Source organism: Schistosoma mansoni, chromosome W (genome assembly GCF_000237925.1).
Source record: "Schistosoma mansoni strain Puerto Rico chromosome W, complete genome".
Lineage (NCBI taxonomy): Eukaryota > Metazoa > Platyhelminthes > Trematoda > Strigeidida > Schistosomatidae > Schistosoma > Schistosoma mansoni.
This window is the reverse complement of record NC_031502.1, coordinates 48,024,637-48,047,546: the sequence shown is the minus strand read 5'-3', so window position 1 is coordinate 48,047,546 and position 22,910 is coordinate 48,024,637. Positions and strand designations below refer to the sequence as shown.

Below are 22,910 nucleotides of genomic sequence, written 5' to 3'. Positions count from 1 at the left end.
TAAAGTAAAACTTAGTTTATATATATATATATATTGAGAGAGAGAGAGAGAGTGGTCAGTTCTTGCTGATTATACTGGTTTTCATTAGTGTCTGACCATTTCATGTCGTATGATCCTTTATGACCAAAAGTTAATAACTCAATGAAGTGGTTTTATATCTTTGTCTAACCACATTTACTATAAAAAAATCACTTCCTACATTGGGGAAACGAGACGAGATGGGTAGAATAGAGCTAATCATTTTTATCCCAAGTCACACTAGTCTTGGATCGTAACGACCTATGATATGATTACGCACTTCATCATCTCTTCACAGCATTTTACATTTACAACCGGTATCTACTCAGTCTTACTACCACATACAAACCAAGCCATCGAGGTATCTATAGACAAGAGCTTATAGATGACATACTTCAAATTATTTAAAGTAGTAGACAACAAAATGTTGCTTGATATACTTATTCTTTTATAAGCATCATCATACGTTAAGTAAGTCGAAAAATGTTAATCGAAAATTCTCAAGTTTTCCTAAGGCATAAAAGTAACAACACAATATAGATTAACAAAAAAGCTTTGAAAGTTATGACAAATTTGATTCGGTAACCTGTTTATTTAAATTGTCAGTAAAGTGGTTTCGATTTTCAGACAGATTATAGACACATCTTATTACAGTTATTTACATCGCTAGCCTATTAATCTCTGACAGGATGAGGAAATGTAATGATATTCAAATTTATACCGGTTTTTCCTTCACATTTAAAGTTATTTTGCTTGAAGTGAATAAAGCGATCACTGACTTTTATTAGGTCGGAACATCAGAATAATACTACAAAAAAAAATCATTTTTCATTAATTTCTTACATATTGCCTTATATGCTTTATGCCGGTTATTGATGCCCCGTTATTTCGAAGAAATAAAGCATACATGTGATAAAATGTTCTTAATTTCTTTTATTTATTAGTTCAGCTTATACCTAAGCTGGCATGAAACATACTGTTTTTTAATTGTAACATTTATAATGATCTTAAATGATTGTCAGTTTGATCAATTATTATTCAGATATATATTCTAGTGAATAGGGTATTTATTTTGATAAAGTTCTGAGATCAACTGATAGATGATAAGCTCGATTTGAATTGGTTTGTAGCATCCCGTTGTTGATCTTTTGACTGAAATTTAATAAGTCTTGGTCTTAGTTTGTTCATCCTATGTGGATTGCCTTGATATACCTATTATGACACAAGCTAGTATAGAATAGATGGAATGTAGCTAGCAGTAGAATTTAAGAAGTAACTCTAATTCAATTTAGGATTTATCGGCTGAATGCACCTGCAGAATTGATGTTCACTTAGGGATTCGAACGCAGTATCGTTTGCCTTAAACGCCACTGAGTTTTCCAGTTAGCTGCTGAGTTCTAAATAGCAACTCACTTGTGCAACTGATACCACAACCAAAGCTGATCAAATTACAGTCAAATTGTCGACATCGAGATAATCCAACCCATTTCAAATCGAATTAAACCTCATATATCGGTCAGAAGAACATGAAATAAATTTGTTTTATTGACTCCCAAAAAGCCTCAACAAAGTAAAAAAAGGATTAGGAAATACGTTTCGGACACAGTTTCCATGATATTTTGATTTGCTTCAGATTAATTTGCTAAACCATTTTATTATAAAATTCTACCATAAATTTAATAGAAAAAGTTTAGGCTTCCACCTGTATCAATATCTGTCAACTGTTAACTTCAACGGATCGTACACTCATTTTTCCTTATTATTAGAAAAGACTAATAATAGTTCAGTTGTGTTAGTTTTGACAGACTCTTATCCAGTGTCTTCTGTACTATTTAACTGATTATTAGGCGAAAATAGAAGTTTTCATAAATTGAAGCTGATTTTACGACGGTTAGAAACAATGCGACTTTTCTACTTATCCCATTCTGAAGGTGAGATGTTCATTTGGACAATTTTTCGCAGCACATATCCAGTTTTCATTTATCCCAACATAGTTTCTACGAACTATCGTCAATAAAGGTTGAACAGTTAGTTGTAGATACTAAGAGTAATAAAATTGATGTATCCCTGAATTACTTACAAACAGCATCATTATGATATTACCTCTGGGCAAGTGAATGTTGAAGATGTTGGACAAAGTTTATATCAGTGAAAAACCACGATTCCAAATAGAACAACCGAATTACTAATAACAGTTTTTAAAGATGAATAAAATACCAAAAGGCTAATCTCAATCACCGATCATGGAAGTTAATGGGGAAGTACATTGTCTTAAGATGATCACAAGAGAGTTAGCTCATCTGACAAAAAATTCTAAAATATTGGTTGTCATTTACTTTTGTTTGAATTTCAAATAAATTTATGTTGACCTTTGGCCTATGTATGGGAATTTTCTGGAACGGCATAAAATTAGATTGAACGTATTTCATACCATGTGAATTCGAAGTCTATTCACAAGATGTTTAGCAATTTTTCTTTGATATTTCATCTTTCTCAGTCTTTTCATGTTCATCTATCGGTCTGTCTATCTATCTATCAATTTATTTATCTACTGCCATTTTGTTTTAATGGTAGAAAAAATAAACTATTCATCATTTTCCAAGTAGTAGTAATCAATTGTAAATTGTCGATTATTTCGACTGATTAATGTTGATTCCCTATTTTTTCCCTCACTACTTCATTAAGTAGACAAAGAATGAGAATCTTCCTTTCAACAACAAAATATATTCAACTTTTTTTTATATCAAAGAGAAACTACACTAAGAATCTATATGTGTATGCTTAGTGCGTGTATAAATATATATATGGGAAGTTTTAGACAGAGGGTTAAAGGAAGTAATTTTTATGACTATGGAGGAAAAAAAGCACGTAGGCAATGATAAATTTGAAAAAAAAGAAAAGAAAAAGAAAAAACGAAACTCATTACAAAAAACAACAATGAATAATGTGAATGCACACTTACACACAATGACAGAATAAAAAAAAGTATACAACGCAAATGTAATTGATTAATGCCTTAAGAAATGTTTATTTTGTGTCTACTTTTATTTATCTAAAATAATAGTTTTGTTTCTATAGATCATTCAATTATTATTACTTGGCCAATGTAAAGTGGAAGATGCTGAACAGCAGAGAGATTGTGAATGTATATGGTTATTTTAAAACAAAACAGAAAAGAAGAATGGAGATCCATATTAAGCAAACTTTAGTATATTTAGCTATTGAAAGTGAATGTTTATGATGATACCTGAGTTCTTCTAAAATACATGAAAAAGCAGCATATACAAAACTCTACAGGATGATCAGTCAGTCAGTCACAACGTAGAACTTCGTACGTACGTACATCAGTTCGAGTTGCCATACCACATTAGCACAGTGATGAAGTTGTCGATTCAAATCCCTTAGTGGTGGAAGTAGTAAGAGTATAAGCAGTACTTGGAAAGATTAGCGTTCGAAGATGTTATTGAAGGAGTATAATACAGTGAAATAAATTTGGAAAGAGAAAAAGGATAGGGACATGAAGAATTCAGAGAATTACAATTTGGCAGAACATAAAGAGTGGATTCACCTTCGCCATTGCAAACGATTTTGAGCCATGTCATTCAAGGTCTCTAACCATCGGTTGCTATCATCTCGCGGATCCCAACCAGGTAGTTTACACCTACCAACATGGCTCAGTTCACTTGTCACTGACTTCGTGGATTTGTGCTATGTTTTGGTCTGACCGCCCCTAGCTTTCTTCCAACCTACTCCTGCACCATGAAACGTTGCACGTCGGGGCAGTCGGTGGTTGGGCATACGTAACACGTGTCCCAGCCATCTCAACTGATGAAGTTTCACTACTTCATCAATCGATTTGCCATCCTTGCCTAGTAGGATGATAATGATAATAAATAATGCTATAGTGCCGTGCTTTGCTAATCGTTCACCTCGATAACCGTTATAATACAGATCTTAATGGTGCATAAAATTAGAAGTCAAAGAGAAGCGGCAACTACAGTTTTATTAACAATTGACGCAGACCAGGAAGCTATGAGCACATGAGCAAATATAAGCGAGCAGCGAGCGTAAGCAATTACATAGGCAATTTATAGTCAAATTGAATAAAGGCACAGCAAGGCAAGACGAAAGCTGATAATAGGATTTGCATGCATACATGTATGGGGAAGAGTGCGAGCTATCGAACGATACTTAAGCAATCCACATTTTGGCTAGTGCCATGTCCTCTAGTGGTCATGACAGTACAAAGAAATATGCAAATTGTTACTATCCAAATGACGATTTCTGTTAATTTAATAAAAAGGCTTAACCAAAATTAACCATAATCGAAATCGATTGTAGGATAGCTGCTATAATACTCGTGCAAATATTGATCGAAAGTGTTTTTGTTGAAAACGATTGAATTTAGAAAAAAAAGATTCCTCATTAACCGAAAAAACATTAAAAGCCAAGAAAAAAAGGTCAAAATAAATTATTCGTTATAGTTTGATTCTTATTATTGACATTGACCTTCCCATATGAAATAGAAATTGCAATAACTAATTTTGAAAAAATGGGGTCTACTGAATTTCAAGACACTGATTTATTTTTACTGTCCTTTTTACATCTGAATTTTCTGTATTCAACACTATTTTGACTGTATATATTTCTTATAAGCTGATACTACTCCTACTACTACTGATACTCCTTTGACAAACATTTGTAAAGTAATAACAATAAACCTTGTCGCACTAAATTGACATATTTTATTTCACGCCCATGAAGTCTATCTGATATACACGAATAATATGTAGTGTCGGTTGAAATCTTAAGCCCATATACCCTTATTATAGCTTCTGGACAAGCCAATTTACCTATCCATCATCAGTCACGTCTTGACCTTGTTAATTAATCACTTATCAAACCTGACTGTTTTTTATATGAGCGTATGTGTGTACACTTCTTATCCTATTCACCACATATCTGTTGCTTATTCTTGTCTGACGATAAATATGGATTAACGCTTGATAGTATTTAGTAGTTTATCTATACTTTCAGTGTTCATATATTCAAGAAAAACAATGAAAGTCTTGTATAGAAGAATGCTTCAACATAAACCAAGGAAACAAAGAGTGATTGGACTCGATTTTCATATTGATATCTTTAGCAGACATATCATAAACAATTGTCTCATAGTGATTCATAATTGAACTTTTTCAGTGACAATTTGACAATCTAACGGAAGATTTTTAAGTAATATAGAAAAACTAACTATTTATTAGTTCAAATTAACTTATGTATACAGAACAGATTTTATGTGATCTGGTACTGAAATAGTGATTGATCTACTGTTATCCTTTATGTTACCATTATTCAAATTTTTATTTATACTGAACATAAAATCATATTTGCAAAAAACATTTCACAAATAGAAATAACTGTCTGTGGACCATTTAGAGCATACAAAATGTATTGAAGTCATTTCATTATACAGTGTTTCTTGTTTTTTTTTTGCCTTACAAAAATGGTACTAAGATTTAATAACTAAGATGGATAATCCATTGATTTACAAACAAGTACTATTGTAGTGAACAAGAACACGAGTGGAGACAATCGAATGTATTTAGGCACAAATTACAAACTATCCTACTAAGATCTGATAACCATACGGCAAACAGTTAGTTTGCAAAATAACAATCAATTGTCTCAATCTTCACTATTCCTTCTGTAAATATCGATCCATCTTCTCTAATTTCATTGTTTATGCATTTTTCTACCAATTTCACTTCATTCCTGTTCTTTCTTTACCTATCTTCTGCCAAAATGCGTTCTATGTCTGACCATCACCATATACTACTTATGTGGATATAAGTAGCCCACACCACACTATGTCGGTTATCAAACTCAAATCTTAAGATGTTCTAAATAAGAGACAAAAAAACAAGTATATCTTCTTTATGGAGATAAATAGATTGAAAATGTAATGATGGCTTATTATTAAACCGGTGTGTAAAGCATTATAAATATAGCAGTAGTAATAATAATTTGTCGTAAACTAGCTAGGCATACAGTGCATTGTATGTACCACAAATACAAATATGATTTCCTTTCTCATTGATTAGATATAAAATTTATTGAAAAAGAGAGAATAACATTAACATTGATAAGATTACAGTATTGAATGGTGAATTATAACATCTGAATGGTTTTTGTTTATTGCTTGAATAACTTATTCTTGAATAGATGAAGTAGAAAATTCACCTGTTAATAACTTGAATAAGAAAGAGTTTATATCATCGTTGAAATCATGAGTCAATCGAAGCTAGACCACTATGGAAAACTTTGAAGCACTGGACGGTCAAATAGTTATTAGTGTACCGATAATCTAATAAGATTTAAAATGGAGCCTATAGGATTTTTATACGAAATTTACTTGTGTATATGACTAAATAACATTCCTTTATTTCAATTGGTCCGGTTAGTGATTGAAAGTTTAAATCTAGACTCATAGTCTTAATTCTTCATATTGATTAGTAACCTTATTTTGAACTTAATAAGGAGTTGGAATTTCCCAGGGTCACTTCAGGTCATCTATAAATTATAGTCTCGCCTAATCATTATGTAAAATTTCATTCAGTAAGAGAAGAATAATAATTGGTGAAAACTTTTACATGTAGATAACATGATGAAGTGATAATGACTAGTGACCTATTACAAAATTCAAGAGTACTGTTTGATCTCAGTTTGACATTGTAAAGAAAATCTTGATGATATTCAGTTTTCGTATTGTTTCTTAGTTTGCATTAAGTAATCGTGTCAGCATGGTATTGACGGTGTACTATGTACTATCCAGATTATTTTGACCTTTAATTTTATATGATCGTAAATACATATACTATGAAACTAATACGCTTAACAAAATTTTAACTTATAATTTAGACACACTATATCAGTGAAGCTTGTATTCATCCACAAAACCCCCTTCTGATAATGATGCATGAATTCATAAATCATACAGTAAATATGACTTTATAAATTACTATGAAGAAAAACTATATGATACTCAGCAAACTGTAGTTGCATGTGAAATAAACGATAACGTGTTTTTTAGAAACCTAACAAATGATGCTATAGAAGATGAGGTGAAGCTGGTGAATAAAACACTAATGAAGAATGATTATCTTCTAAAACTCATAAATTGATGGAAAAGTCATAGTCCGATGAGATCTACTACACTTCTTGCACTAGAAAATCCTGTCTACACTACTCTATCATTCAGTCTTGAGTCAAACAGTTATGTGTTGAAACAAAGGTTCAAATTAGTTATCATTAAAACCATACTACGCAGTAAAGGTCATTATCACTGAATAAACAAGGTTTATGTTTCGAAATCCTAAACTATATGCAAACAAATGCATCATATCATACTATGTTCATCAATTTACATATGTGTGGCCAAATAGATATCGTGATTTACAAGTTGAAGTCTCAGAACAGTGACCCAATAAGGGCAGATGACAAACATTTGTTTTCTACCATTGCTAAACATATAGTTAAAACATGTGAATAGCATTTACACCAAAGTGATCTTTGTACTTTTTAAATAAAAAACTCTTTCACTCCATCTTCAAAATTTTCCATTCTGTTTCATCAGCCGAAACAGGTTATAGGATTGATCTTAACTTAAGATTTCTGATTTTGGACAAAAGTATCTAGGGCATATACTAAGATTAATTCAATCCTTGATCATATGGAAATTCAAAGCCTCTCTTTGTATTGGGAAATATTTTGTTCTCACCTTAAACATATCTTAATAGTATTGATTTATTATTCTAAGTGGTTTCACATTGCTTTCATTATTATCTTTATTTCTTCTTAACTTCCAATTTGTCTAGTTGACATTTTATGATTCATTTGTGTTCTTAAGAAGTATTTGTATGATCGGATTGTTCAAAATGTATTAAATAAATATCACATAGTTCTCATAAACTTCGTCTTGCATTATCTAAATTAATCAAAGGGATTGATAGTTTTAACTATGTCTATTAAATTCCTTCATCGATTTATACTATAGTAATTTTCAATAACTGAAATAATCTAATAATTTAGTTGAATTGAAGTACATATTACTTTAATAAAATCAGACTGGTTAATAATTAATACAAGTCCGGTTGACTAAAGTAATCTTATCCCATGACCCAAGTAAACAGTGGTGTATGGTCACATCAATAACATAAAATACTTCGTATCATTTCATAAAATATCACTTACTAGGAAGATCTATGTTCCTAAACTTTAATCATGAGTAGTTGAAATAAGTTACCCTACTACGTAATTAGATTAACTTCTTGGAAATATACTGAACTAAAAAAATACAGTTGACTGTTTGTCGCATCACCCAAGGTTAGGTTTGCACTCATCCTCGTTTTAAGATAAAATTTAAAAAGACGACCATTAGTTGATGTATCACTAAACTACAGTTTCTTTTCCTTTCCTCATGGATTTAAACTGCATATATGTAAAGCAGTAGTCAAATTTCAGTCTTACACATTTAACTATGAATGTATATCACACAATAATACCACTTATCAGTGTGTAAATAACTGCATCCCAACTCAGTGGTATCGTAGTCATTATGAAAATTGAGCTGCTGATTTTCATCTTCTGTGTCCAAGGATTGAAATACAAACTGCTGGAAAGTTCTAAACAATTTCAATTTTGCTATTCAGTGATCCATGTTTTTTTTATATTTTTCTTCTTCCTGATGTCACCTGCAGATGAAAATAGCGTTAAAATTTATCCCCAAAAGTTATTATTGGATGTTAGAATAAAGAAACTGAGCCATATTACTGCTGTAAATAATTTAGACGTTTCTTTATAAAGTTTACTTTAAATTATTTGTAGTAAGATGTATCACGTATAACTGTTACGTTTCTGATATATTTAAAGATTACTGTAAATGGATGCGGTTATTCTCTAGTAACATATTAACCATATAATATAGGTTAGCAAGAGATGAGTTGAGACTTGGAAGATATTGGTATAATACTTTTTTCGAACTATGATTGTTTTGAGGTCATCAAAAATGCACAAACACTTAGTAGTCATATTATGTATCTTTCTTTTTTCTTTAAATAATTAACCTTCTGAAATCTCTATAGGCTTTCCTCAGTTAATGTATTTCTACATGGCATTCGCTACTGAACATTTTCGAGTTTTTATAGTACTTCAATATTATTTACAAACACTATGTTTATATTATGTATTTTTGGCAATAAGTATGACAACTTCACAAGACAATGTTTGTAACTTTCCTTTCCTTAGCAGTTTAAACTAAAAAAAAAACAACTTCTGGTTGACATTTTAACCCAAATTTATAAAATTAGTCTATATTTTGAGCGTGAAACTAAAATACCTTATCATCTTTCGATACAATGAATGTAGAAGATTTCTGTACCAGCTTTAACTTGATACAAATGTAAGTTATCTTTTGGATAAGGGGGTATATGTAATAATGCACACAATGTGTGGGGTTTATTTTATGGTCACGACAAATAGAACAAAACACCCCCAATATAACTCCATGTGTGTGAACATGATTGCTAGTTAATTATGGATAGTTATATCTTATTGAAAAAAAACTCTTTTGGTAACAAGATGTATCTCTAATATGTCAGTATATTTCTGACATGATATATAGAGTAGGAATGCTCTGAATTCATGAATAGTTTGTAATGTAGTTTTGATTATGCTAGATTTAAAAACAATAAACATCTTTTAACATTTTTTTTCAAATTCCACTTCATTTCTTTTACTTTCAATATCATTCAATTCACTTTGTCTATTCTACAAATATTTAGAATTTGGACGTATTTATCAGTTTGAAGTGGCTGCCTACAATGGTGTTGATCTTGGTCTACCAGCTCAATTGAATATTAGTACACCTGAAGATGGTAAGACTGTTTTTTGTTTCTTTATTCTTATTGTTTTTAAGCTAAGAGGGGTGTTCAAATAAATTTGTATTATTGGTAAATAGTTTTAATAATACCATAAAATTAATTTAATTTCAATCATTTCTAATAAACATAATATTTCTTTTCATGACAGTTCCATACCGCTGTTACTGTACTAATTTGTTCAATAATCTCCTTCAGTTTCATTACCTATAAACGTATATCTCACTGCAAAACATTTTCCTGATAGATCATATTGATTATCAGATATTATTTTACAAAAATTAGCATCATTGGTTTTTTAGGCTTTACAAATATCACGTGGGTAGTTCATTAGACCACTTCCTACTTTTTGATAATATTGAACTTTTATACGTAATATGTTAGTATGATGTTAATCTTTTTTGATACTGTTAAAGGTTTTTAAAATAAAATTTAAATTATCTGTTCACTGCATATTTTTGTTGAGTTAAAGAGAAAACGATCTGTTATTTATTTTCTTTTACTTTCGACGTATTCCTACAGACCATAACTGATGTAGGAATAAGTTACACGAAAGCTAAGGTTGGTCAAATTATCACATGGCATCTATCTATGATGTCAATAACTTTTGAACTGACGCCTGTTAATAAGTACAGGCTATCTGGTTGATGTATGCAAAATCATCGTGATTATTAGTCAGGAACGTTGGTTATATGGTTCATAATCTATCATGATAGTACAGTTGCATACATTACTTGCTTTGTCTTAGATATAGAGGTGAAAAATTGTTTTATGCACTTTACTTTGTGAACTCATATTTTTTCAAATCATATTCTTTATGCCTTATGATCTTTTACTATCAGTGATACTACTACTACTCCTAATATTCATCCTGACAATTTCGTTTTTTTCTGTGTTGACGCCATATGTTTAATCTGGAAGAAGCACATAAGTAACAGTTCCGGTGATATTTATTGCTGAAAGATTTTTTTGAGTGTTATTTTATCAAACGTTTGATAGATTTTTCACATGTTACTTTTCTAGAATATTTGTATCCTCACTCAGATCATTAAAATTAGATCCACTTATTTTTTTGAATTTCTTTGGACAGTCAAACTTTTGATATTGATTACTAGTGAACGGAGTCCGGAATTAAGTTACAGTTGAATTTTTCTAAGTTACATAATAATCATAAACCATACTTTTTTAAAACCTTCACATACATACTGAAAAAAAGACTAGTATTCAGTTAAAATATAGCCTATAAGCTAAATAGAAGTATAAATTCACTTGATATTGTTTGTTTGAATCTTTCCATTGATACTTAGGACTGCAATTAATCAGTCTCTTATTGACATATGTGCATACTGTGCGTATTGCCTCGATATAACCTTTGCATTTAAATAGAAGTATATTTCACTGATGAGTTGTGAAACAGTCATTACATATCTAGAAAACATTAAGTCTACATTAGTCTGAATAACTTGTTATTGTCTTTAGTTACTACATATATATATTAACTCTAAACTAAAACTTTGCTTGTCGACATATTTATTACCACTGAGTTGATAATCTAAAGATTAACATGGTCAAATAATCTTACGCAACACTGTACATAACTTTAGCAATAGATTGAGTTTAACAGCTGTATATCTTAGAAGACTCTCTATTAACGTATTTGTACAGACTATCGTCAGTAATGCTTCTAACTTCGTCTTTTGATATTCCTAAACATTATGAACTTCCAAAGTATTGAACACAAAGTTTTTGATATTAATTGAGTTGTGACGGAAATCCTTTTACTTAGATTTGTCTATGAATGTTATCTTTAAATTAGGCTATAAGAAATAAAATTTCACTTGATCACATTCTGTTTTCGTATCAATTATTTATTTTGCTGCATAACTGTCTAGACGAAACGTGATTTTCTAAAAATAAAAATCTTTCACCAGATAGTTAACAACAGTTTTAATGTAAACAAGTAAAAATCTTTGATAAAATTGACGGTTATAATTTGTAATCTCATGATTTATCACAGAATCCTAAATAGTCTTACAATATGTATATATATTTCCCCCATCAGTTTGGTTTGAATATTGATTTCGCACTCATACATTGTAACACGATGTACAATCAGGACTTTTAGAAATATATTTTACTAATATATCAACATAAGTAAAGGAAAAAGCAAGATCCTCAAATACAACACGGAGATCGCCAGATCAATCACACTTGGTGGCGAAACCCTGGAAGAGGTGGAAACATTCACGTATCTGGGAAGCATCATTGATGAAAAAGGAAGATCTGATGCAGACGTCAAGGTGAGGATTGGCAAAGCAAGGACAGCATTCCTACAATTGAAGAATATATGGAACTCAAAACAACTGTCAACCAATATCAAAGTCACAGTCTGCAATACGAACGTTAAAATAGTCTTGCTGTACGGATCTGGAACTTCGAGAACTACTACAACCATCGTCAAGAAGGTACAATTATTTATCAACAGTTGTCCACGCAAAACACTCAATATTCACTGGCCAGATACTATCAGCAACAGCCTACTGTGGGAGAGGACAAGCCAGGATACAACTAAGGAGGAAATTAGGAAACGACGTTGGAAGTGGATAGGATATACATTAAGAAAATCACCAAACTACATCACAAGTCAAGCCCTAATTGGGAATCCTGAGGGGAGGTGGAAATGAGGAAGGCCAAAGAACATATTACGTCGGGAAAGAGAAGCAGGTATGAAAAGGATGAATGTTATCTGGAAATAAGTGGAAAGGATTGTCCAGAACAGCGTTGGATGGAGAGTGTTGGAGGGCGGTTTATGCTTGTGTACGAGGGGAAACAGGCGTAAATAAGTAATCACATAGTTTCAATATATTTTACTTTTCAGAAAAACAATATAAATTTATGGAAAAGAATTATCTAAATTGTCGTTAATAAGTTTTTTCAATAACCGGATGTAATTAGTATTGAAATATAATTATCGTTTGTTCTATTATCCATCAGAAATTAGGACAGTATTAAAATTAATCTGATTTATTACCAAATGAAATAAGTATATCTTGGCAAACATATCAAATAACGAATGTACGAATAACGTATCACAGACTGACTTAAGTTTGAAAAACAATAGAAGCCATGAAGCATTGGACAGTTTCTTTGTCCCAGTTTGGAACTCCTTAAATATACGCACTTACAGTCATTGTGGAGAAACGTATCTGTAAATTGAACTAATATTAATGAAACTGTCAACTAAATAATGATCATATGTCCTCTTACTAGTAAGTTTGGTAATGCGTTCCACAAAGTTTTAGGGAGTTGTCATACCTCATACCTAATCATGTCTAGAAATAAGCAAAAGAAAAAAGTGAACCATTAGATTCCGACCTAGCCAGTTTTAAAGTACTTTGTTAGGAATGATAACTTATGTTTCTTTAAGAGAATATTGAAATCTGGTGTTTGTTTTGAAGGCATTTTGGATCATCTCTGTGAGCTTTGATAAACAGTTATTGAATAGAACGAAACAGATAATGACATCAGTCACGGAAATTCTAGGTAATCTAGTCGAATAACTTTCTAATATACCGCATATAGCTTAAATCTTTAAGTGGTACCATTATTGTAAATTTTATTTCACCTGATTTCAATCAAATGAGAATACCTGCCTTCCATTCAATTTAGTCAGGAAAATTATTGTAGTTACATTTTATAACCATGCACTAAAACAGCATTCTCTGTCATAAATGTATTAAGGGAATGAATATATATTTTAAAACAGTTCACTTTACATCTGTTATTCTCACCAATCACTGGTCTTATCCTCCATGAAACAGCTTAATGAGATATATTAAAATGTATGACAATTGATTGCTACATATCTCATGTGAAATAAACACAAATATAGAAACTTAGTCTTACATTGTTGTTTTTGGACAAAGAACCAATTCCTAATTTTATTCTTTACACTGTTTTTTTTCAATATAAAATAATTCAGTACCTGGAAGTTATTCACTACATGTACGTGTTAAAGGACTTTCGGCAACTGCTATAGAAGTTGCATGGACCCCACCTTCAAGACAAAAATGGACTGAAGAAATTACTAGCTATCAGGTAATTATTTAAGAGTTAAATATTTTACATAAACCTTTAAAATGGAACTATAGTTGTATGCACTGCTTACCTGATTTTTGTGGATTCTAGGGGTTTTTTTTATCTGGAATTCACTTAAAAAGTCCTTTACTTGTAAAATAAGTCGGAAAATGATTTTACCTAAGAATGTTGTTGTTAGCGGGACATAGATTGGATTAAAGCATATTTCATGCACGACTATGTTGCTGCACGCCGATTGGCTAATTCTTATCCAATCAGCGCTAGTCGATGCTTGGAGAAGACTCTAGAATCTACTCATGTAAAAAACTAAAAATATACTAACATATTTCTTAGTGCGCTTCTTACTTCCATATATCCTTTTTATTCGGAATATAATTTCTTCCCTGTTCAACCGTGTTCTAATTTGGGGACGTGTCGAGTGTATTGGTGTCCAAGAATACTAAGCAATAGGAATAGCTGGGTCGTAATAAGGAGAAATATTATATACAAGTAACAACAGTTGTAGATGACGTCTTGTAAAAAATGGAATTCTGTAAATTTGAAATTACTTATGAACTTTTTATTTGAATTCATATCATATAATTGATGAAGCATACGATCAATGTTGAATGTATTGCGAAACGAAACAAATTATTAGACTTATTATTATTTGACCAGCCATTCTATGGGGATAACTAAAGTTATTACCGTTACAAAACGTTTTTAAAAATAAAAAAAATTAGTATTTACATCATACAATTCAGCATAAATTAAAATCTCATGAAAACCTATTTACATGATATATAATAAATCAAAGTAAGTGATCTTATAGATTTAGTACACGGATACTGGCTAAATATAATTGCCCTATTAGTACAAAAGAATGCTGGTAATAATGTAGAATAAAATTAGTAACTTATGGAAAATAAATTGTCAACGAATTCATGATAAGTTCTTAATGTAGTCAGTCAGTCAGAAACAACGTAAAACTTCGTACGTACGTACATCAGTTCGAGTTGCCATACCACATTAGCTGTCGATTCAAATCCCATAGTGGTAGAGGTAGTAAGAGTATAAGCAGTACTTGGAAAGATTAGCGTTTGAAGATGTTATTGAAGGAGTATAATACAGTGAAATAAATTTGGAAAGAGAAAAAGGATAGGGACATGAAGAATTCAGAGAATTAGAATTTGGCAGAACATAAAGAGTGGATTCACCTTCGCCATTGCAAACGATTTTGAGCCATGTCATTCAAGGTCTCTAACCATCGGTTGCTATCATCTCGCGGATCCCAACCAGGTAGTTTACACCTACCAACATGGCTCAGTTCACTTGTCACTGACTTCGTGGATTTGTGCTATGTTTTGGTCTGGCCGCCCCTAGCTTTCTTCCAACCTACTCCTACACCATAAAACAGCACATCGGGGCAGTCGGTGGTTGGGCATACGTAACACGTGTCCCAGCCATCTCAACTGATGAAGTTTCACTACTTCCTCAATCGATTTGCCATCCTTACCAAGTACTCGTTTCCTATTAACTGCATTACTTACTCGGTGGTCCCAGGATATACGAGCAATGCTTCTAAAACACCTACGATCAGAAACTAGTAGCCTACGAATATCCTCTACTCTTAGCGGATATGTTTCGCAACCATAAAGTAGGATGGAACGAACAGCTGCACAAGAAACCCTTACTTTGGTCGGTATACAGATATCTCGCCTACGCCATAAATGACGCAAGTTGGTGAAAGCTAGACGAGCCTTCTGGATCAGTGCTGAGATTTCGTCACACACCAGACCACAAGGGCTGATGAGACTCCCAAGATAAATGAAGCGGTCAACCCGCTCAACTAATTCACTCCCCATAATTAGTTCAGGTGTCGATGCAACCCAATCTTAAAGTAACATTTTTCATTTCGATGAGAGATTCGCATTCCGAACATACTTGCATTGTTGCTTATGGTAGTCAGAAAACTCTGTATTTTGTCAGCTTATTCACCAAATAGAACTATATTATAGGCATATTCTAAGTCAACAAGTGAATCTCCTGATAAAAGTTCAACTCCTGAAAATTTAAATGAGGAAAGTGTTATCGCTAAAAACACGTCAATGTTCTTAACATAACAGTGACACTAATAATTAACTTTTTTATCTTTTTATCTTTTTATCTTTTTTAGTTCTCCCCTATAGTATGACAAATAGTCTATTACATTTTTTGACATATTTTTTTAATTAAAATTTTTTTCATAATTTGATATTGAACAAGATGATTATTTGAACTTGACAATAATTTTAATTCCATTTTTCATTTTCTTATCAAAATTTAACAATTTAATATAAATTAGGTTAAATATTTTCAACCCAGTGCACCAAATGAAACTGAAATTATCACAACAACACAAGAACCATTATTACAAATTGAAAATCTTAAAGAGCGTACATTCTATACAGTTTTAGTAAGAGCATTGACTAAAAATGGACCAGGACCATGGTCAGCAGCTAGTACAATCCGTACTACAGCTGAATGTAAGTACTTCGTTTTTATTTACAATCGCATAATCATTTTTTTTAAAAAATTTTGTTAAAAATTCTTAAGAGGAAATATCTCATTTCATTCGTACTTTGCAAACAAGACTTACTTACTTACTTACGCCTGTTACTCCTCGTACACAAGCATAAACCGCCCTCCAACACTCTCCATCCAGTTCTGTCCTGGACAATCCTTTCTAGTTCTTTCCAGTTAACATTCATTCTTTTCATATCTGCTTCAATCTCCCGACGTAATGTGTTGTTCGGCCTCCCTCTTTTCCGCTTCCCTTACGCGGATTCCTAGCTAGTGGTTGCCTCGTGATGCAGTTTGGTGATTTCCTCAATGTACGTCCTATCCACTTTCAACGTCGTTTCTTAATTTCCTCCTCAGATGGAACCTGGTTTGTCCTCTCCCAGAGTTGTATTCAGAAATGGACTACATGAATATAACAATCAAGATAAATCATTTCAAATATAAATGAAGTATAAAATAAATGACAATGTGGTTTTCTTAACAAAATTAACTATGGTTAGATTGAAATTGCACTAATTTTGTCTATAATCTTGGATATTTGCAATAATAATGAAATAATTTTAGTAATACTCCCGACAACAAGACCCTGTGCATTCATTAACTTATCCATTTCAAAATCGCTATTCACTGATGTTATGTATTACTTCTATCATGTGCGTGAATGACAGAGAAGACGAAATTAAAATGTCAAATGAAATTCTAATTTTTAACTGATATAGGATTATAGAGAATTAAGGCAAATAAGTTATTTACAAATGACTAGAAACAATGAGATGAACTATGTTTCAAAAATGTAACACAGCTACCACTGGTTCAGCTTCAAACTAAATCAAACTAGGCAATGGTCTAAATTAAAGATGGGGGTGAGGTTCGCACCCACCACGAAGTGATATAAAGTTGAGTGTTTCAAAAACCAAGCTATCACTTGTTCTTACTTTAATAAACAGCTAACATAACCTACTTCATTTAACTAGTTTTGACGAATAGTTTTTGCAATTTTCAGAAAAGTTTATTGCGACGTCTTGAAATGTAGAACTACCTTTCTGAGCCTCAGCAGTGATTCTCTGCTTATTTTTCTTAATGTATTTACTTATTATGTTCTGAGTTAATTAACATTGTCATTTGAATTCAAACATAAATATGTTTATTTTGTTGTTACTCTAAATAGTACCAGAACCTCCATCACAAATTAATGGTCTACGTATAAATCCAAGACAAATAAAAGTAACATGGAATACAATGCCTGTTGGGCCTATCACGAAACCCCAAATACCAATAACTGGATTTCGTATATTTTATTCGACAAACGAAAATACACAAGATTTGAATACATGGCAGATTTTGGATGTTGGTCCAGTTACAATGGCCACACTTGACTTATTAGATCCACAAAAGGATTATGTTATAAGAATAAAATCAAGAGGAGCAGATCGGAGGCATGGAAGATTGAGTGAACCTATTCATGTTGGGGTATACAATTCACATGAAATTAATGGAGCTAATAAAGAAATTCATAACTTAGGCATTTCTGGACCGGAAGATTTAAAACGAATCAGTCAATTGTCATGTACTTGGGTTCAAACTTTAGAGACAGCTAAACCTGGTGAGGCAAGTCTTAAAATTTCCTGGAGACGTCCTCGTCAACTTGAAGGTCTTTACCAATTTGAAGTAAGTTATTTGAACAAGATCGAAATAATTTGGTTTGGCATATTCCTATATAATTTTTTTACTGGATAGTTAGTTCCTGATAGAATCAGTTGTGATCAACTGATAGGAAGTTTAAAAATGTTCTATCTTGAACATTCTACATCACGAAGAACATTATCCTGCAGATAATAGCTCAGATTTAATAGGACTTCGGTAACTTAGTTTATGAAATTAATGAAATTAAAACTTACAAGTAAATAGCACTAACACTATCTCCTACCTAATTACAGATTCAACTACTTGGATCTAAAACATATGCTGATGAACGAAGTCATCCGCATCGAATTTTGTATGAACCACGTTCAGTAGAAGTTACAACATCAATGCTGGATCAATCTTCTAGCTCCAGTATTAACACAAATGGTGGATATATGTCATCCACCTCAGATAATTCTCAGTATGAATTAGTCATTGATGAACTGGAAGCAAATACGGTGTATGATGTACAAATTAAGCCTATTTACGCACAACATGATCAAAGTGCAACTATAGACAGTTCAACTCCAACAGGGCGTACAAGTTGTCGAACACAAATGCTTCGTAAGTGATGTTATTTATTATTTATCGTGTGTTGAACACTTCAGATACTTTTTTATTGACAATAAAACCATAAGAGCGGCTAGCTTGTTTTGACACATCGTTATATCTATTATTCTCATAACCTATTCAGGTACGTTTATGACAAGTTTACGACCTTTCTCTGTACAAGTTACGAAAAAGTACAGTCAGAAGCATAGTGGTGGCTGGCAGTATTCACTGAAAAGAATGAACATTATTCAGTTGATGATTCCTAAAATGCTGATACCTAACTGGTGATAACTCAATATTTATCGTCAAGATCGATCAATAAATAATAAAAAGAAACTTGTTGGAGTACTTTGTGCTGAGAATTCCATATTGTACCGAAAATATAATATCGAACAAAGTCATTAATAATAATAATGCACATCAAAATGAGAGAAGTTTTAAGAGGTAGTCAGCAGTGGACTCTGGATCTAGTTCTCATACTAGTTGGTATTATTCAACAATCTTGAAGAGAATAATGCCTTTCGTGGTATTCGAACGGCTGTTACTCAGTTTCGTAGTTTGATATATTACCCCGAAAATATTCGGGCTGCTCCTGAATTCCTGTAAGAAAGATGAATTCAAGCCACTTGGTTAGTTTTAGTTAAAAGATATTTCATAGATTTATCTGACTGGAAACAACGACATATTGTTTATTTAATACAAATGAGGAGTTGAGTGCTTTCATCATACTATTTGAACAAGTTCAAGTTAATTAAGTTTTGATATGTATAAAAGTTGTTTGTTCATCAATTATTGTGTTACAAAGCTACATTTATTAAGTCTGGAATAAAAAGTGACATATTTAAACATACAATGTACATAGATTATTATCATTAATTGGAGTGATATATGCACATATCGAAAACTCTTAAATACTTCGAGGTTCATATCTGTAGTTGAAACTAGTGTAAGAAGTATCAGAAATCCAGAATTATTTCACTCTCGAATTTTTAACCGATGCTTTTATTCCATTGCTAATGACTTACCTAAAGGTAAACATTTAACAAACTCACTGGAATACATGCCTTATTCTCATAGTTACCTTTGTTATGAAATCATTCAAACATACGATATTACGGTAACAGGTGATACTAGAAGATGATTACGGTATCACTGAAATTAAACAATCTCATAAAATGGTAAAACACAATGTATTCATGGCATAATGTTAAAAATGACTTTTTAATGTACTTTAATCTCTGAGCCATTTTGAAATATACTTTATAATATTTGTTCTCATTTATTTTTTGTTAATGTTTAGCTCCACTTCTAGTTCCTAGACCGATACCAGTCACAGTAAAACCGGAAACAGGAAAAGTAATTATACGAGTATTTCGTGTCTCTGAAAGTCTTGGTCGTATAAGAAGATATTATTTGATTTTATCTAAGGTTCTTACAACAGATTCTTTAAATTTAACTCCGAAATCAAAAGAGTTTAATTGGCCACAAAAAGTAAGTTGTATCAAAAAACTGTAATTTGATATTATTTTAGGGATAATAAAAATAAGTTTCTTTGGTAGTTTTTCATTTGATCTAGTTACATAGCCTGAGTAAGGTAATGTTGTCTACCTATTTACCGTAACATATTTACGTTTTATGTGTATATCGTGCATGAAAGTTCGAATTTTAAAAAAAACATTATTACGATGTAAGATCACTAAACCGACATCCTTTGTGAAACCTAAGACTATTTGATTTCACACTTGATTTGAGAATTATCTTCAATTACTCAAATGATAATCATTCCAAACAGGAGTCGAATTCCAATTATCTTATGAAGAGATTACACTATTTATTATTGTATTAGTAGTATTAGTGAAGAAAATAACAGTTGATTACTTCTCTCCATTATATTTATCTGTTAGTCTGATAGGTTTCTTTTTTTTATAAAAAGAAGCATTGAAAAGCAATATAAAAACAACTGAATATAATCGAATCACTAGCTAAGCAGAACTAAATCGAATGTGATATGGAACATACTTCTAGTACGAAAATGGATACATTAACTGGTAAAGTATATGTAATTATAATAAGACCAACTGAGGAAGGTGTAAAGTTTCAACTTGTAATAAACCGATAAGCTTGGCTATTCTTTTCTATATATTATTTCATTACGGTCTTAAAATTTCAAAAACCAGAATGTTTCAACGAAGTTTTTCTTAAACTTTACCATGCCTACAAGGTTCAAGTACTAAGTATCAACCGGTGGACTTGACTTAAACATGAACCATTTACATTCATACTTTGTCATCTGAAATCTTATCTCCATGTGACAACTAAATGTTTTGCGGTTAGTTCACTACCCATTATTTCATCCATCGAATCAAATAAATAACCGATGTTTTTAACTTTCTAATGAATTCATCAGCTAAATTTTTCATTCTAACTAGATGAAATAAAGAAATATGACTAGTAAGTAAAAGCTAAATATTCCAAATAAACACAAGTGTAAAGTTATCAGGATAGGGGTTTTGTGGAGATTTTAGTAATTTTATATAGTTCAGATCATGAATCAATTGAAGCAAGCCCCACATCGAAAACCGGGAAGCACTGGACGGCCGTTTCATCCTATTGTGGGACTCCTCAGGCGCGAAACCGATAGGTCCTGGGTTCGAATCTCGCGAAGCGGGATCGTGGGGGCGCACTGCTGTGGAGTCCCACAATAGGATGAAACGGCCGTTCAGTGCTTCCAGGTTTTCCATGGTGATCTAGCTTCAACTGATTCATGATCTTAACTATTTACAAGTGTAAAGTATTATAAGTGATTCAGTTAACCAACATTTTAATGCAAAACTACACCTAGTAAGATAATTCTCTTTTTTTTTAAAACAAGTTTCAAGTACGTTTTTTCATAGTACGCATTATACAAAAAATTAATTTATTTTTACTGGGAAAAACAATTAATTTTCTAGAACATCAAGGAAAATAAAAAGTTAAATTTCATGGGAAAGATCTGATTTGTCTTGAATATTTACTTGTAAAAATCAATACAAAATTGAAGTCTAACTAGATTTCTGTTGATCAGTTTATACACAAATTTGATTACGTCATTTATATTACGTTTATTATTGTAAATAAATATTGTAATAATTCTTGTGACATTTATTTTGTTTATATGATCTTATTCAAGATGCACTTTAATTTAAACAATAAACATTGATTGGCTTGATATTGTTTATTTGATTCTTCTCATTGATGTTTTGGACTGCAATTGATGGATAGTGGCTAGCTTACAATGCTTGTGAAAGAAGGTAATATCGAGGCAATACACACAGTATGCACATATGCAAATTAGAGACTGACCAGTTGCAGTCCTAAAACATCAATGGGAAGATTCAAACAAAACAATACTAAGTGAATTTAAACTTCACCTCATTGTACAAACAAGTGGCTATCAGGATTCAGTAGCTCAGTGGATAACGTGATGACGTTTGGAGCGAAAGGTACTAGGTTCGAGTCCCAGAGTGAACATCAACTCTGAGATGCAGGTACATCCGGCTGACTAGTCCCAAATACAACGAAACGCGCTTCCTCGATCCCACTGCTAGCCACTATCTATCTTTGCTAATGAACGTTGATTTAGAAATATACAGTCATTATGATCTATATCACTTTCAGTCCATAATCTAAGATTTCATTAAAAGGTGTGATGAAGGACGAGGAAAGATTATACAAAGAAATAAATATCATAACTGAAATACCTATATACAATAAAACGGTAGATAACTCAATTTGTTCTAAATAAAGTTTGGTCTAATTAGAATTAACAATAAAATGATTCACATTTAAAAAAAGTTTGTTTCATTATTGAATAAATTCATCAAACTACATATAGCCTTTAATTCAGCCATCAGTCATTTGAAGATGAGTTTGTCAACGGAACACTTTCGGTGGGAAATAGCTTAGTTGTTACTTACAGAAAAATTAGTGAGTAGATAATTCAAAGTGTTCACTTAGGGAGGAGGGGGCTACGACTAGAAATCCGTTCATCTGACTACAATACAAGCGATTTGTCAACTTACTTGAATCCTTATTGCTTATATA

The 22,910-nt window shown here is 31.8% G+C and overlaps 1 protein-coding gene across 1 annotated transcript in view; it reads left to right on the top strand.

The window, feature by feature from the left end:
• Smp_130570 (putative receptor tyrosine phosphatase type r2a) overlaps positions 1–22,910 on the top strand; it is a gene marked incomplete at its 5' end in the record, with an annotated part of 62,373 nt that overhangs the window by 7,781 nt on the left and 31,682 nt on the right. Inside the window, 6 exons of the mRNA XM_018789956.1 lie at positions 9,858–9,950; positions 13,936–14,051; positions 16,375–16,555; positions 17,761–18,260; positions 18,530–18,839; positions 20,128–20,318. Coding sequence (XP_018655347.1) covers positions 9,858–9,950; positions 13,936–14,051; positions 16,375–16,555; positions 17,761–18,260; positions 18,530–18,839; positions 20,128–20,318 — 1,391 coding nt within the window. The remainder of the gene's footprint in view (positions 1–9,857; positions 9,951–13,935; positions 14,052–16,374; positions 16,556–17,760; positions 18,261–18,529; positions 18,840–20,127; positions 20,319–22,910) is intronic.